The 18185-nt window shown below is 41.4% G+C and overlaps 1 protein-coding gene across 1 annotated transcript in view; it reads left to right on the top strand.

Moving 5' to 3' along the window:
• The window catches only part of LOC106589086 (cytosolic 5'-nucleotidase 1A), a 65008-nt gene extending 49198 nt beyond the window's left edge, over window positions 1–15810 (top strand). The window contains exons 6-7 of the mRNA XM_082970251.1: window positions 9751–9935; window positions 13235–15810. Coding sequence (XP_082826377.1) covers window positions 9751–9935; window positions 13235–13591 — 542 coding nt within the window. The 3' untranslated portion in view covers window positions 13592–15810. The remainder of the gene's footprint in view (window positions 1–9750; window positions 9936–13234) is intronic.
• The last annotated feature ends 2375 nt before the right edge of the window (window positions 15811–18185 follow it).

Genomic DNA, 18185 nt, shown 5'->3' with positions numbered 1-18185 from the left:
GCAGCTGGTACTGTAAGCCTTCTTGATTTGGACACATGGCTAACGTTTGTTTTAACCAGCTGCTACTAGTAAAAAAAAATGTGTTTGCCGTTATCCTTCTAGCTAATAGGCTATGTTAGAGTTTGGACTTCCTCTCCCAGTTATAATGTGTGGAGGTCCAAATAATAACACAATCAACCAAATGTATTCATTTTAAAATGTTGATTTTCTTCTCCTTGCCTTTATCATTCACCTAATGATAAGAAAAGACATGAGAAAAACATTTATTTTGATAACATAATGGGGGGGGTCACTGGTTTACCTGGGTGGTTGTTCCTATGCAAGAAACGATTGAAGACCCCTGATTTTAAAAGGCAAATATAATTTGCTGCCACCGTAAAAGGTATGTTACATTGTATTTGCCGAAGTGGACAAGAATGATTGGTACCGGCCGTAATGTGGTAAATAAATTAGCAAACATTAGAATATTGTAGGTTTTTTAGGTTCATTTCTTGAGATCCATTTCCATATGTTATATGACATTAGGGAACCATTCAACCTTCAAACTACTGAGGGTTCTGGTTAACACACAATACTAGAATAGGAACGGTCCCACCCTATCCTCTAGGTAGTGCACTACTTTAGACCAGGGCCTAGTAGTGCACTACTTTAGACCAGGACGTATAGGGTAGTAGTGCACTACTTTAGACCAGGGCCTATAGGGTAGTAGTGCACTACTTTAGACCAGGGTCTATAGGGTAGTAGTGCACTACTTTAGACCAGGGCCTAGTAGTGCACTACTTTAGACCAGGACGTATAGGGTAGTAGTGCACTACTTTAGACCAGGGCCTAGTAGTGCACTACTTTAGACCAGGGTTTATAGGGTAGTAGTGCACAACTTTAGACCAGGGTTTATAGGGTAGTAGTGCACTACTTTAGACCAGGGTCTATAGGGTAGTAGTGCACTACTTTAGACCAGGGTCTATAGGGTAGTAGTGCACTACTTTAGACCAGGGTCTATAGGGTAGTAATGCACTACTTTAGACCAGGGTCTATAGGGTAGTAGTGCACTACTTTAGACCAGGGCCTATAGGGTAGTAGTGCACTACTTTAGACCAGGGTCTATAGGGTAGTAGTGCACTACTTTAGACCAGGGCCTAGTAGTGCACTACTTTAGACCAGGACGTATAGGGTAGTAGTGCACTACTTTAGACCAGGGCCTAGTAGTGCACTACTTTAGACCAGGGTTTATAGGGTAGTAGTGCACAACTTTAGACCAGGGCCCATAGGGTAGTAGTGCACTACTTTAGACCAGGGCCTAGTAGTGCACTACTTTAGACCAGGGTCTATAGGGTAGTAGTGCACTACTTTAGACCAGGGTTTATAGGGTAGTAGTGCACTACTTTAGACCAGGGTCTATAGGGTAGTAGTGCACTACTTTAGACCAGGGTCTATAGGGTAGTAGTGCACTACTTTAGACCAGGGTCTATAGGGTAGTAGTGCACTACTTTAGACCAGGGTCTATAGGGTAGTAGTGCACTACTTTAGACCAGGGTCTATAGGGTAGTAGTGCACTACTTTAGACCAGGGTCTATAGGGTAGTAGTGCACTACTTTAGACCAGGGTCTATAGGGTAGTAATGCACTACTTTAGACCAGGGTCTATAGGGTAGTAGTGCACTACTTTAGACCAGGGCCTATAGGGTAGTAGTGCACTACTTTAGACCAGGGCCTATAGGGTAGTAGTGCACTACTTTAGACCAGGGTATATAGGGTAGTAGTGCACTACTTTAGACCAGGGTATATAGGGTAGTAGTGCACTACTTTAGACCAGGGCCTATAGGGTAGTAGTGCACTACTTTAGACCAGGGCCTAGTAGTGTACTACTTTAGACCAGGGTCTATAGGGTAGTAGTGCACTACTTTAGACCAGGGTCTATAGGGCAGTAGTGCACTACTTTAGACCATGATCTATAGGGTAGTAGTGCACTACTTTAGACCAGGGTCTATAGGGTAGTAGTGCACTACTTTAGACCAGGGTCTATACGGTAGTACTGCACTACTTTAGACCAGGCCTATAGGGTAGTAGTGCACTACTGTAGACCAGGACGTATAGGGTAGTAGTGCACTACTTTAGACCAGGGCCTAGTAGTGCACTACTTTAGACCAGGGTTTATAGGGTAGTAGTGCACAACTTTAGACCATGGCCCATAGGGTAGTAGTGCACTACTTTAGACCAGGGTCTATAGGGTAGTAGTGCACTATTTTAGACCAGGGTCTATAGGTTAGTAGTGCCCATAGGGTAGTAGTGAACTACTTTAGACCAGGACTTATAGGGTATTAGTGCACTACTTTAGACCAGGGCCCATAGGGTAGTAGTGCACTACTTTAGACCAGTACTTATAGGGTAGTAGTGCACTACTTTAGACCAGGGCCTATAAGTTAGTGAACTATAGAGGGAATAGAGTGCCATTTGGAAACAAACAGTACCCTTTCTAGTGCTCTATTCAATCCACATGGCGGAAGTTCAGCTTTACCGTGTGATTTCAATTTAAAGGAAATGTTCCTGCAGTCATAATGTTACCCTGTTGGGTGAGGTTTATGACCACCCCCATAAATACCTTTCCCCCTTCTCTCTTCACTCTACAGAATGGACTCTTGGAAAGCCCTTTGTTACCACAGAAAAAGTTTGGCAACATCAAAAGGTTGGGGAATGGAACAATAATTCCCTTTCTCAACCAGTTGAAAGTGTTGATACTTAAAGAATATGATGTCAGATCAGTTGGTGTCTGGGACATTATATCTGATGACAGGACGACATAAACTGTATCTTGGAAAGTCTACACATTCTAGTTATCAGATTCACATGGAATTGTTGTGCAATTTAAATGTTTGTGAAAAGATGAAATGTCATTTTATCCTCCTAAATAAGATTATTGTTTCATAGTCAAATTTAGGCCCAGTCAGTGGACACACCCAAGTGAACAGACAAAGGGTTGAGAACTATGAAACAGGCCTTCTCTCCCCCGTTGACAGAAGTTAACCTTAGTTCCCGAAATGTGAGGACTGATGTCCTAACGTTTAGAAGGGTGAATATCAACGTGGAGGTGATGATCACCACGCTGGAATGGTGAATTTCGACTAGACAAGCCAGAATACAACGCTAGCTGATTATGGCAACTTGGTATGAACTTTGAACTATTATTCACTAAAGAAGAAGTGATACATCCTAGAAGGCGAGTTATCAGCTGCAGCTGTAAACGTACGTGGCCTCGGAAAGGACAGACAATCTCCTAAAAACGACAGGGTACTTCAACGTATCCGCTCTACGACACTACGACCAGAAAGGTTCTTCAAATGGACAATGGCGATCTCTGCTGGGCAAACCATTCTTCCATCTTCGACCCATCTGTCAAAGCGCAGTTCAGAGTAAATATATATCTTGCATTTTCCTTTTCCAAATGGGCGGATATTAGACTGCACAAGATTCTGTATTTACGGTAACATACCTTCTCAAGGTCCAATAGAGACCCAATTCCTTTGTCCATCAGTCTTCCCGGTCTTTCATTCAAACCCAACCCCCTTTCTTTGTGTAACCAGCCGTCATATTGAATTAGTCCACCAGGGTATTTTCATGACATGATTAGTAATCGATGTATCCTGTATATATATATGTATTTCTGTATGATTATTTAGGTATTTAGTAAATAAATAATTAAGCCAATTTGTGTATTGCTGATTCAACTTGTTAGCCAGGGTTCGTGCAGATAATCAAGTATTTTACGACAATCAGAATGAGACTGAATAAGGTGCCGATTAATAATTGACTGCTATTGATATAAAAGATCTTCAGATCTTTAAGAGAGTTTCTTTGGAAGACAGCAGGTCTATAAACACTCTTCCGTGGTGCCCCAGGTTATTAATGAGTTAATTGTTGCATGGTTTAATTAAATTACGTAATCTATTAAACGTTAGGTACACGATTTTGATAAAATAGCATGTCATCTCATTTAATCTGTCACGTCCTGACCAGCAGATGGAGCTGTTGTAGTAGTTTTGGGGTCAGGACGTGGCAGTCTTGTGTGTGTGATTGTTCTGTGTTGGTCTTGTGACTCCTGATCAGGAACAGCTGGGGATCGTTGTTCCTGATTGGGAGTCATATATGTAGGAGTATGTTTGTCACTTGGTTTTGTGGGTAGTTGTTTTTGCACTGCGTTGGTGAGCCTGCAAAACTGTTTAGTGTTGTGGGTATCATTTATTGTTTTGTCAAGTGGATGCTTTACTCTTTTTTTGTTAATTAAAATATGAGTATCCACAACTCCGCTGCATTTTGGTCTTCCCTGCAACACAACAAAGGATTTTGTGACATAATCAGTCAGAGACATGACCGCGCTTTAGCATAGACTGCATTTACGGTAAACGCTGCATGTGTCGGCCCAATAGGAAATTACCTTTACATTTCTAATCTGTTATGCTTCAGTTTTAGAGACTGAAAAGAGCCCTTGGTCTATCCCTCACCTCAGCCCTTTGAGGACTAAATGCTTTCTCTCAGACATCTTCAAATCTGTCTCAATGTTTTCGCTCAGACATCTTTAACTTCTTCAAGATTGGTGGGTGCCCAGTGGGATGGTTGAGCTAATGTAGGCTAATGCGATTAGCATGAGGTTGTAAGTAAAAATAAAGTTTTCCAGTACATAGACATATCTGACATTGGCAGAAAGCTTAAATTCTTGTTAATCTAACTGTGCTGTCCAATTTACAGTAGCTATTACAGTGAAAGAATACCATGCTATTGTTTGAGGAGAGCGCACAGTTTTGAAAATGAAACGTTATTAATAAAAAAAAATTGGCACATTTGGGTAGTCTTGATACAACATTTTGAACAGAAATGCAGTGGTTCGTTGGATCAGTCTAAAACTTTGCACATACACTGCTGCCATCTAGTGGCCAATATCTAAATTTCAACTGGGCTGGAAAAATACATTATGGCCTTTCTCTTGCATTTCAAAATGGTACAAAATACATTTTTTAAAAACGGTTGGTTTTTTCTTTGTATTATCTTTTACCAGATCTATTGTGTTATATTCTCCTACCTTCCTTTCACATTTCCACAAACGTCAAAGTGTTTCCTTTAAAATGGTACCAAGAAAATGCATATCCTTGCTTCAGGGCCTGAGCTACAGGCAGTTAGATTTGGGTATGTCATTTTAGGAGACAACTGAAAAAAAGGGGCCAATCCCTAAGAGCTTGTGTCAATGTTTCCCCTCAGGCATTCCAGCGGCCACCATGTCAACCTGTTAGGGCTAGGGGGCAGTATTGACACGGCTGGATAAAAAACGTACCCGATTTAATCTGGTTACTACTCCTGCCCAGTAACTAGAATATGCATATAATTATTGGCTTTGGATAGAAAACACTCCAAAGTTTCTAAAACTGTTTGAATGGTGTCTGTGAGTATAACAGAACTCAAATGGCAGGTCAAAACCTGAGAAGATTCTGTACAGGAAGTACCCTGTCTGACCATTTCTTGTCCTTCTTTGCCATCTCTATCCATTACAAAGGATCACTGCTGTTACGTGACACTTCCTATGGCTCACATGGGCTCTCAGAAGGCGGCAAAAAGCTGAATCGTGGCTTTGCAGGCTCTGGCTGAAACAAAGTAGCGCGTTTGGGTAGTGGCTGGTTACAGTACTGTGAGACTCAGGCTCGTGCCCGGGTCGACCCCATGCTTTGTTTTCTTTCCTCTGTTTACCTAAACGGAGATTCCCGGTCGGAATATTATCGCTTTTTTACGAGAAAAACGGCATAAAAATGGATTTTAAACAGCGGTTGACATGCTTCGAAGTACGGTAATGGAATATTTAGATTTTTTTTGTCACGAATTGCGCCATGCTCGCGACCCTGATTTACCATTTCGGATAGTGTCTGGAACGCACGAACAAAACGCCGCTATTTGGATATAACGATGGATTATTTTGGACCAAACCAACATTTGTTATTGAAGTAGCAGTCCTGCGAGTGCATTCTGACGAAGACAACAAAGGTAATCAAACTTTTGTAATAGTAAATCTGATTTTGGTGAAGGCTAAACTTGCTGGGTGTCTAAATAGCTAACCCGTGATGGCTGGGCTATGTACTTAGAATATTGCAAAATGTGCTTTCACCAAAAAGCTATTTTAAAATCGGACATATCGAGTGCATAGAGGAGTTCTGTATCTATAATTCTTAAAATAATTGTTATGCTTTTTGTGAACGTTTATCGTGAGTAATTTAGTAAATTGTTAGTAAATTCCCCGGAAGTTTGCGGGGGGTATGCTAGTTCTGAACGTCACATGCTAATGTAAAAAGCTGGTTTTTGATATAAATATGAACTTGATTGAACAAAACATGCATGTATTGTATAACATAATGTCCTAGGGTTGTCATCTGATGAAGATCATCAAAGGTTAGTGCTGCATTTAGCTGTGGTTTGGGTTTTTGTGACATTATATGCTAGCTTGAAAAATGGGTGTCTGATTATTTCTGGCTGGGTACTCTGCTGACATAATCTAATGTTTTGCTTTCGTTGTAAAGCCTTTTTGAAATCGGACAGTGTGGTTAGATAAACGAGAGTCTTGTCTTTAAAATGCTGTAAAATAGTCATATGTTTGAGAAATTGAAGTAATAGCATTTCTAAGGTATTTGAAAATCGCGCCACGGGATTCAACTGGCTGTTGCGTAGGTGGGACAAATTCGTCCCGCCTAGCCCAGAGAGGTTAATCTTTATCTTTATCAATATTTTCTCTCAGGCTTTGCAGCAGCCACAATGTTAATGACGGTCTCCGTCCCGTATGCGGGATCAACATCCAGAGAAATATCCTATTGCCATATTCATAACAAAATGTAATATTTATTTTTTTTCAAATATAGGACTATTTTATATCGTTTTATAGATACACCTCTCCTGAATCGAACCATGTTGTCCGATTTCAAAAAGGATTTACAGCTAAAGCAAAACATTAGATAATGTTAGAGGAGTATATCGTCAAAGTATTCACATAGCCATTTTCCGACCAACCACATGCATCACAAATAACCAAAAAACAGCTAAATGCAGCACTAACCTTTGACAATCTTCATCAGATGACACTCCTAGGACATCATGTTACACAATACATGCATTCTTTTGTTCGATAAATGTCATATTTATATATAAAAACAGCCGTTAACATCGGCGCGTGACATTGACTAACTATTTTCCCTCAAATGCATCCGGTGAAACAACGCTACAATTTACTAAATTACTATTCGAAAACATTTTTAAAATGTAATATTGTCATTCTAAGAATTATAGATTAACATTTCGTGAAAGCACCCGCAATGCCAGATTTAAAAATAACTTTACTGGGTAATCACACTTTGCGATAAAAGGGGATGCGATACTCAGAAAAATAGGCTACCGTTACAGGTCAGCGCCATCTTGGAACAATCGCATATCAAATCTACTCGTGTATACTATTGTCAATAATACCTTACCTTTGATTATCTACATCAGAAGGCACTTCCAGGGATCCCAGGTCCACAACAAATGTATTTTTGTTCGAAAAAGTTAATCATTTATGTCCCAATAGCTTCTTGTTAGCGCGTTCTGAAGGCTGCACCAAATGTACCGTCATCCGCGGGACTTCTCTCTTACCAAAATGCAAAAAAAATATATATTTAAGTTTGTTCAAACATGTCAAACGTTGTATACCATAAATCTTTAGGGCCTTTTTCAACCAGAGCTCCAATAATATTCAAGGGGGACGGTTGCATTGTCTTTCAAAACGTTTCGAAAGGGGAGGGTAGCCAGGGGCGCCGGCGTCATAATGGTGATGGCCCTCCCCATGTGACCAAGATCAACAGCCTCTCATTCTGTCAGTTTTCACAGTAGAAGACTCAAACCACTTTGTGAAGACTGGGGACATCTAGTGGAAGCAATAGGAAGTGCTCAATGAACCATAGCTCACGGTGTGATTTATAGGCAAAGTGATGAAGTTGAGTCCGCAATTCAGAATTCCACATCCTGTTACGATCTGTCTCTGGGTTTTGACTGCCATATGAGTTCTATTATACTCACAGACACCATTCAAACAGTTTTAGAAACTTTAGGGTGTTTTCTATCCACAACTATTAACCTGTTAGGGCTAGGGGGCAGTATTGACATGGCCGGATAAAAAACGTACCCGATTTAATCTGGTTACTACTCCTGCCCAGTAACTAGAATATGCATATAATTATTGGCTTTGGATAGAAAACACCCTAAAGTTTCTAAAACTGTTTGAATGGTGTCTGTGAGTATAACAGAACTCATATGGCAGGTAAAAACCTGAGACGATTCCTTACAGGAAGTGGCCTGTCTGACAAGTTGTTGTTCATCTTGGCTCTTTTTATTGAAGACTGAGGATCTTTGCTGTAACGTGACACTTCCTACGGCTCCCATAGGCTCTCAGAGCCCGGGAAAAAGCTGAATGATATCGAGGCAGCCTCTGGCTGAAACACATTATCGCGTTTGGCAAGTGGCCGATCAGAGGACAATGGGCTTAGGCGCGTCCACGAGTCGACCCTGTGCTTTATTTTCTTTCCTCTTTTTACCTAAACGCAGATTCCCGGTCGGAATATTATCGCTTTTTTACGAGAAAAATGGCATAAAAATTGATTTTAAACAGCGGTTGACATGCTTCGAAGTACGGTAATGGAATACTTAGAATTTTTTGTCACGAAATGCGCCATGCTCGTCACCCTTATTTACCCTTTCGGATAGTGTCTGGAACGCACAAACAAAACGCCGCTATTTGGATATAACAATGGATTATTTGGGACCAAACCAACATTTGTTATTGAAGTAGAAGTCCTGGGAGTGCATTCTGACGAAGAACAGCAAAGGTAATAACATTTTTCTTATAGTAAATCTGACTTTGGTGAGTGCTAAACTTGCTGGGTGTCTAAATAGCTAGCCCTGTGATGCCGGGCTATCTACTGAGAATATTGCAAAATGTGCTTTCACCGAAAAGCTATTTTAAAATCGGACATAGCGAGTGCATAGAGGAGTTCTGTATCTATAATTCTTAAAATAATTATGTTTTTTGTGAACGTTTATCGTGAGTAATTTAGTAAATTCACCGGCAGTGTTCGGTGGGAATGCTAGTCACATGCTAGTCACATGCTAATGTAAAAAGCTGTTTTTTGATATAAATATGAACTTGATTGAACAAAACATGCATGTATTGTATAACATAATGTCCTAGGGTTGTCATCTGATGAAGATCATCAAAGGTTAGTGCTGCATTTAGCTGTGGTTTGGGTTTATGTGACATTATATGCTAGCTTGAAAAATGGGTGTCTGTTTATTTCTGGCTGGGTACTCTGCTGACATAATCTAATGTTTTGCTTTCGTTGTAAAGCCTTTTTGAAATCGGACAGTGTGGTTAGATTAACGAGAGTCTTGTCTTTAAAATGGTGTAAAATAGTCATATGTTTGAAAAATTTTAGTTTTTGCATTTTTGAGGTATTTGAAAATCGTGCCATGGGATTACACTGGCTGTTGAGTAGGTGGGACGCAAGCGTCCCACCTAGCCCATAGAGGTTAATTATATGCATATCCTAGCTTCTGAGTTTGAGTAGGAGGCCGTTTAAAATGGCCACGTATCCTAGGCGACCGTCAAGAGGTTAATATTAATCTGTCTCTATGTTTCCCCTCAGGCATTCCAGCGGCCACCATGTTAATCTTTATCTTTATCAATGTTTTCCCTCAGGCATTGCAGCGGCCACCATGTTCATGTCCAATAAGCTGACAGAGGTATCGCAGACGCAGCTGAGAGTGGCCTTTGACGGTGACGCTGTCCTCTTCTCTGACGAATCAGAACGCATCTTCAAGGCCCAGGGCCTCGACGGGTTCTTCCAGCACGAGAGAGACAACGAGGACATTCTACTGGACCGTGTATGTAGACGTGTGTCAGAAAAAAGTGTATTGGATTGTTATCATTGTTATCATGGTTTCATGCATATTAACATCAGAAGCCTCCTCCCTAAGTTTGTTTTACTCACTGCTTTAGCACACTCCGCCAACCCTGATGTCCTTGCCGTGTCTGAATCCTGGCTTAGGAAGTCCACCAAAGATTCTGGGATTTCCATACCCAACTACAACATTTTCCGTCAAGATAGAACTGCCAAAGGGGGAGGAGTTGCAATCTACTCCAGAGATAGCCTGCAAAGTTCTGTCATACTTTCCAGGTCTATGCCCAAACAGTTCGAGCTTCTAATTTTAAAAATGAATCTCTCCAGAAATAAGTCTCACACTGTTGCTGCCTGTTATAGACCCCCTTCAGCTCCCAGCTGTGCCCTGGACACCATGTGTGAAATTATTGCCCCCCATCTATCTTCAGAGTTCGTTCTGTTAGGTGACCTAAACTGGGATATGCTTAACACCCGGCAGTCCTACAATCTAAACTAGATGCCCTCAATCTCACACAAATTATCAAGGAATTCACCAGGTACAACCCTAAATCCATAAACATGGGCACCCTCATAGATATTATCCTGACCAACTTGCCCTCCAAATACACCTCTGCTGTTTTCAATCAGGATCTCAGCGATCACTGCCTCATTGCCTGCATCCGCTACGGGTCTGCGGTCAAACGACCACCCCTCATCACTGTCAAACACTCCCTAAAACACTTCTGCGAGCAAGCCTTTCTAATCGACCTGGCCTGGGTATCCTGGAAGGATATTGACCTCATCCCGTCAGTCGAGGATGCCTGGTCGTTCCTTAAAAGTCATTTCCTCACCATCTTAAATAAGCATGCCCCTTTCAAAAACTGTAGAACTAAGAGAGGAAATAGCCCTTGGTTCACTCCAGACCTGATTGCCCTCGACCAGCACAAAAACATCTTGTGGGGGACTGCACTAGCATCGAATAGACCCCGCGATATGCAACTTTTCAGGGAAGTCAGGAACCAATACACGCAGTCAGTCAGGAAAGCAAAGGATAGGTTTTTCAAACAGAAATGTGCATCCTGTAGCTCTAACTCCAAAAAGTTTTAGGACACTGTAAAGTCCATGGAGAATAAGAGCACCTCCTCCCAGCTGCCCACTGCACTGAGGCTAGGTAACGCTGTCACCACCAATAAATCCATGATAATCGAGAATTTCAATAAGCATTTCTCTACGGCTGGCCATGCATTCCTCCTGGCTACCCCAACCCTGGCCAACAGCTCTGCACCCCCAGCAGCTACTTGCCCAAGCCTCCCCAGCTTCTCCTTCACCCAAATCCAGATAGCAGATGTTCTGAAAGAGCTGCAAAACATGGACCCGTACAAATCAGCTGAGCTAGGCAATCTGGACCCTCTATTTCAAAAATTTTCCGCCGCCATTGTTGCAACCCCTATTACCAGTCTGTTCAACCTCTTTCGTATTGTCCGAGATCCCTAAAGATTGGAAAGCTGCCACGGTCATCCCCCTCTTCAAATGGGGTGACACCCTAGACCTAAACTGTTATAGACCTATATCCATCCTGCCCTGCCTTTCTAAAGTCCTTGAAAGTTAAGTCAACAAACAGATTACCGAACTTTTCGAATCCCACCGCACCTTCTCCGCTATGCAATCTGGTTTCAGAGCTGGTCACGGGTGCACCTCAGCCACGCTCAAGGTCCTAAACGATATCTTAACCGCCATCGATAAGAAACAATGCTGTGAAGCCGTATTCATTGACCTGGCCAAGGCTTTCGACTCTGTCAATCACCACATCCTCATCGGCAGACTATATAGCCTTGGTTTCTCAAATGATTGCCTCGCCTGGTTCACCAACTACTTCTCTGATAGAGTTCTGTGTGTCACAGGGTGCCACAGGGTTCAATTCTTGGGCCGACTCTTTTCTCTGCATACATCAATGACGTCGCTCTTGCTGCTGGTGAGTCTCTGATCCACCTCTACGTAGACGACACCATTCTGTATACTTCTGGCCCTTCTTTGGACACTGTGTTAACTACCCTCCAGACGAGCTTCAATGCCATACAACTCTCCTTCCGTGGCCTCCAACTGCACTTAAATACAAGTAAAACTAAATGCATGCTCTTCAACCGATCGCTGCCTGCACCTGCCTGCCCGTCCAGCATCACTACTCTGGACGTTTCTGACTTAGAATATGTGGACAACTACAAATACCTAGGTGTCTGGTTAGACTGTAAACTCTCCTTCCAGACTCACATCAAACATCTCCAATCCAAAGTTAAATCTAGAATTGGCTTCCTATTTCGCAACAAAGCATCTTTCACTCATGCTGCAAAACATACCCTCGTAAAACTGACCATCCTGCCAATCCTCGACTTCGGCGATGTCATTTACAAAATAGCCTCCAATACCCTACACAATAACTTGGATGCAGTCTATCACAGTGCCATCCGTTTTGTCACCAAAGCCCCATATACTGCCCACCACTGCGACCTGTACGCTCTCGTTGGCTGGCTCTCGCTTCATACTCATCGCCAAACCCACTGGCTCCAGGTCATCTACAAGACCCTGCTAGGTAAAGTTCCCCCTTATCTCAGCTCACTGGTCACCATAGCAGCACCCACCTGTAGCACGCGCTCCAGCAGGTATATATCTCTGGTCACCCCCAAAGCCAATTCCTACTTTGGCCGCCTCTCCTTCCAGTTCTCTGCTGCCAATGACTGTGACGAACTACCAAAATCTCTAAAACTGGAAACACTTATGTCCCTCACTAGATTTAAGCACCAGCTGTCAGAGCAGCTCAGAGATTACTGCACCTGTACACAGCCCATCTATAATTTAGCCCAAACACCTACCTCTTCCCCTACTGTATTTCTTTATTTTGCTCCTTTGCACCCCATCATTTCTATTTCTACTTTGTACTTTCTTCCACTGCAAATCTACTATTCCAGTGTTTTACTTGCTATATTGTATTTACTTCGCCACCATGGCCTTTTTTGCCTTTACCTCCCTTATCTCACCTCATTTGCTCACTTTGTATATAGACTTATTTTTCTACTATATTATTGACTGCATGTTTGTAACTCTGTATTGTTGTTTGTGTCAAACTGCTTTGCTTTATCTTGGCTAGGTTGCAATTGTAAATGAGAACTTGTTCTCAACTTGCCTACCTGGTTAAATAAAGGTGAAATAAAAAACAAATCAGATTCCTGTAACTCTCTGCTTATTATAACCACCCCCCCAAAAAAGCCTTTTATTTATTTCTCTTCTCTTCTCCTCTTCTCTCCTCAGGGCCCTCTTAAGGACTTCCTAGCGTCCCTTGGCAAACTCCAGAAGAAGTTCTATGCTAAGGGCCACCGTCTGGACTGTCCCATCCGTACCTACCTGGTGACGGCCCGCAGCGCAGCCAGCTCAGGGATCCGTGCCCTGAAGACCTTGAGAGCCTGGGGCCTGGAGACGGACGAGGCTCTCTTCCTGGCTGGGGCACCCAAGGGCCCGATGCTGGAGAAGATTAGGCCCCACATCTACTTTGATGACCAGATGTTCCACGTGGAAGGGGCGGCAGAGATGGGCACGGTCGCTGCTCACGTACCCTACGGGATTGCTCAGAAGCACCCACATAAGAAGAGCCTGAACACAGGGAAGTAGATAGTGGAGGGAGAGAATAAGAAAAAGATTGAAGAAACTAAGAGAGAAGAGACCTGAGATGAAAGACTTTTAGAGAGGGAGATATAGAGTCATATGGAAAATCTGATCTTCCCCGGGTCATTGTCACAAACAAGAAAGGGTTATTTTCAGTCAGTGAGTTTCGTAAAAACTAAGGTAGATCAATAACAATGAAGACAATGAAGAAAGTCTGTAAAGTTTTGGTAATGAAATACTCCTAATAGACGATAATTGAATTGTGTTGATTACAGTATGGTGCTTTTCACCAGATGTCAGAAGTGTTTGTTTTGTACATAAGTGGGGTTGTTTCACCTCCTCAGCATCCTATGTGTGCAGCCGTTATAATCATCCTTAGGAGTGTGTTATCATAAGGACTTTGGTTGGACACGGGAGAGTTCTACATACCTGATATAGGAACAGATGAGAGTTCTACATACCTGATACAGGAACAGATGAGAGTTCTACATACCTGATACAGGAACAGATGAGAGTTCTACATACCTGATATAGGAACAGAGGAGAGTTCTACATACCTGATATAGGAACAGATGAGAGTTCTACATACCTGATACAGGAACAGATGAGAGTTCTACATACCTGATATAGGAACAGATGAGAGTTCTACATATCTGATACAGGAACAGAGGAGAGTTCTACATACCTGATACAGGAACAGAATAGAGTTCTACATACCTGATATAGAACGAGAGGAGAGTTCCACATACCTGATATATTAACAGAGGAGAGATCTACATACCTGATATAGAACCAGATGAGCGTTCTACATACCTGATACAGGAACAGAAGAGAGTTCTACATACCTGATATAGGAACAGAGGAGAGTTCTACATACCTGATATAGAACCAGATGAGCGTTCTACATACCTGATAGAGGAACAGATGAGAATTATTCATACCTGTAATAGGAACATAGGAGAGTTCTACATACCTGATGTAGCCTGTCAACAATGAGCTTTACTTTCCCATATAACTTGAGCAAATGCATTCACTTGAACTGAACTTGTTTTATTTTTCTTCAACATTTGTGGGATGTAACATGTATCCTGTGCTATTTTTAATGACCGATCCATGGCTGTGGTTGTAGCGAAGGGAATAGGATACAGTAGCTCTACAACTTTCCACAATCCGTCCTAAGAAGAAGAAGACAGAGGTGAACTCTTGATAGTCACCAGGATGATATTTTACAAGATGACGAATGGCAACTGGACTGCCCCCAAAGGACACCTGGTGTCTGTGATTCAAAACACATGGATGAGACTGATGACTGACACTGAAAGACGTAGCAACACCTGAAAAGTGTCAGAAATTGGGAATCGATTCTATTATTTATATAATCAAAATCAAGTGTTGAAATACAAGCCATGATCCAGAAGCACAGAGAATTCGGGTGAAATAACTATTTGACAGTTGCACGACAAGACATATTAACATATGTAGGACACATGGAAACATTTATGTGACGTAATGTAGTAATAGACCTTATTTGTTTGTGTGGAATTGTCTCACTGTGAAAAAAAAAAAAACTTCTACAAGAATGAATAGGTCACGTGCATGCTAGTCATCTTCCCGAGGATAACAAATAATACAATAGTATTATCTCACAAAGTCTTCTCCAAGTACCAAAGCCATAAATACCAACCATAATGTTTTTCAATCTCTGAGTTTCCATTGGTGCCTTAGTTCTAATACATGTAGTAGGTGTATCACGTGTCTGTTCTGAGGAAACACTAGCCGATCAATAAAGTTTTTACGAATTCAACTGCATGACGGAACTAAGGAGGAAGTGCTAAGGAAGTGCCTGGTTGCATCCTAAATGGGAATCCTATTCCCTATGTAGTGCACTACTTTCGACCAGAGCCCTATGGGTCCTGTACAAAAGTAGTGCACTATATAGGGGATCGGGTATGTAAGCATGTAACAGTAGTCTAAAATGGCTTCCTCCCGTTGTTTCCTTCCATCGTCACTGACGTTAAAGAACTTGACAAATTCTTTGTAGGAATTCTCCGTATTGCTTTACTGATGCACTTACAGTACCTTCCTGTCCCTGATACTACAGTCTACATTGTCAACTCGGTCATACGTTGAGATACCAGCAATGTTACTAGAAAAACTTAGGGAATGAATTTGTGTTAAACGACATATTGAATAGAAGCGTAATTAAAGATCTCTGTCATCATACATTTAAATGCATAGATATGTTTTTTTGTTCTATGGTCTGTAGAAATACATTGAGAAGACTAAACAGTCAAATGTAGCTTCAAATATATGTCATTTAGTATTTGAAGGGGAGAAATATATGTTATTTAGTATTTGAAGGGGGAGAAATATGTTATTTAGTTTTTGAAGGGGGAGATATATGTTATTTAGTATTTGAAGGGGGAGATATATGTTATTTAGTATTTGAAGGGGGAGATATATGTTATTTAGTATTTGAAGGGGAGAAATATATGTTATTTTGTATTTGAAGGGGGAGAAATATGTAGTTTAGTATTTGAAGGGGCAGAAATATATGTTATTTAGTAGCACAATGCACCACACCTGTAGACAAAGACCATTTAGTTCCACCAGAGATACATTTTTGGTTACGCTTTATTTGAACAGTCTGGATTTTCCATGTGGACATACTTTACGTGGTCATACTATCAACATACTCTCTGTTGATAAGCAACTGCCGTCTAAGGTTATGGTGAAGTGTTACCAAATTTTTGAGCAGTTTCGCTGTCTAAACATTATACTACATCCCCCCCTGACTATTATACTATTATAACGATGAAATCTCTTTGACATGTAAACGCAGAACAGTAAACCTGGATGTGCCTACTGCACGGAGCGAAAAAAAATCAATGCTCAAAATGTTTTTTTCTAAGACAGGACTTTTAGTTTGACTAAACGTCCCATGATGATTTAAATATGTCACTATGTATTTGGTCTGCTCTAGATATCTAGTGCTGCTGATGTGTTTACATGGTAATTACACAGCCAGTAAGTGTTAACTACATGGCAACACTTACCATGTTACAGTCCAGCTGTGTCTAAATGATTTTAAGCTCGTCGTCAACCACTGTGGACATTTATTAAAGACGATCATTCAAGAGGGTGGGAGCGTTTGCTAAATGACAGATATAATATAAAATGGGTGATTTATTTTGTCAATAACATACACTGTATTTACTTACTACAGAACATTCATCAGAAAAACTATAAAAGTTTGGAACGAGTCCATCACCATTTTGATTTAACTTTATGTGGGAAGAAAAAGTATGTGAACCCTTTAGAATTGACCAGATTGCTGCATAAATGGGTTATGAAATGTTATCTGATCTACATTTAAGTCACAACAATAGACAAACACAGTCTGATTATTAAACTAATAACACACACACAATTATAATTGTTCATGTCTTTACTGAACACACCGTGTAAACATTCACAGTGCAGGGTGGGAAAAGTATGTGAACCCTTGGATTTAATAACTGGTTGACCCTCCTTTGGCAGAAATAACCTCAACCAAACGTTTTCTGTAGTTGCGGATCAGACCTGCACAACGGTCAGGAGGAATTGTCCTCTTTACAGTCTTTACAAAACTCTTTCAGTTCCACAATATTCTTGCGATGTCTGGTGTGAACTGATCTCTTGAGGTCATGCCACAGCATCTCAATCGGGTTGAGGTCAGGACTCTGACTGGGCCACTCCAGAAGGTGTATTTTATTCTGTTGAAGCCATTCTGTCGTTGATTTACTTCTGTGTTTTGGGTTGTTGTCCTGTTGCATTATCTAACTGCTGTTGAGCTTCAATTGGCGTGTCTTGATAAACTTGGGAATTCATTTTTCTGTTGATGATAGCAAGCTGTCCAGGCCCTGAGGCAACAAAGCAGCCCCAAGCCATGATGCTCCCTCCACCATACTTTACAGTTGGGATGAGGTTTTGATGTTGGTGCGCTGTACTTTTTTTTCTCCACACATAGTGTTGTATGTTCCTTCCAAACAAGACAACTTTAGTTTCTTCTCTCCACATAATATGTTGCCAGTAGAGCTGTGGAACATCCAGGTGCTGTTTTGCAAACTTCAGACATGCAACAATGTTTTTTTTGGACAGCAGTGGCTTCTTCCATGGTGTCCTCCCATGAACACCATTCTTGTTTAGTGTTTAACGTATTGTAGACTCGTCAACAGAAATGTTAGCATCTTCCAGGGATTTCTGTAAGTCTTTAGCTGACACTAGGATTCTTCTTAACCTCTTTGAGCATTCTGCGCTGTGCTCTTGCAGTCATCTTTGCAGGATGGCCACTTCTAGGGAGAGTAGCAACAGTGCTGATCTTTCTCCATTTATAGACAATTTGTCTTACCCTATCCAGCTTTATGCAAGTCAACAATACTTAATCTTAGGTCTTCAGACATCTCTTTTGTTCGAGGCTTGGTTCTTCTCAGGCAATGCTTCTTGTGAATAGCAAACTCAAATTTTGTGAGTGTTTTTTATGGGCAAGGGCAGTTCTAACCAAAATGTCCAATCTCATCTCATTGATTCGACTCCAGGTTAGTTGACTCCTGACTCCAAT

This window comes from Salmo salar, chromosome 27, assembly GCF_965601325.2.
Source record: "Salmo salar chromosome 27, fSalSal1, whole genome shotgun sequence".
NCBI classification, from domain to species: domain Eukaryota; kingdom Metazoa; phylum Chordata; class Actinopteri; order Salmoniformes; family Salmonidae; genus Salmo; species Salmo salar.
The sequence above is the reverse complement of the archived record's forward strand: the minus strand, read 5'-3'. Positions and strand labels throughout refer to the sequence as shown.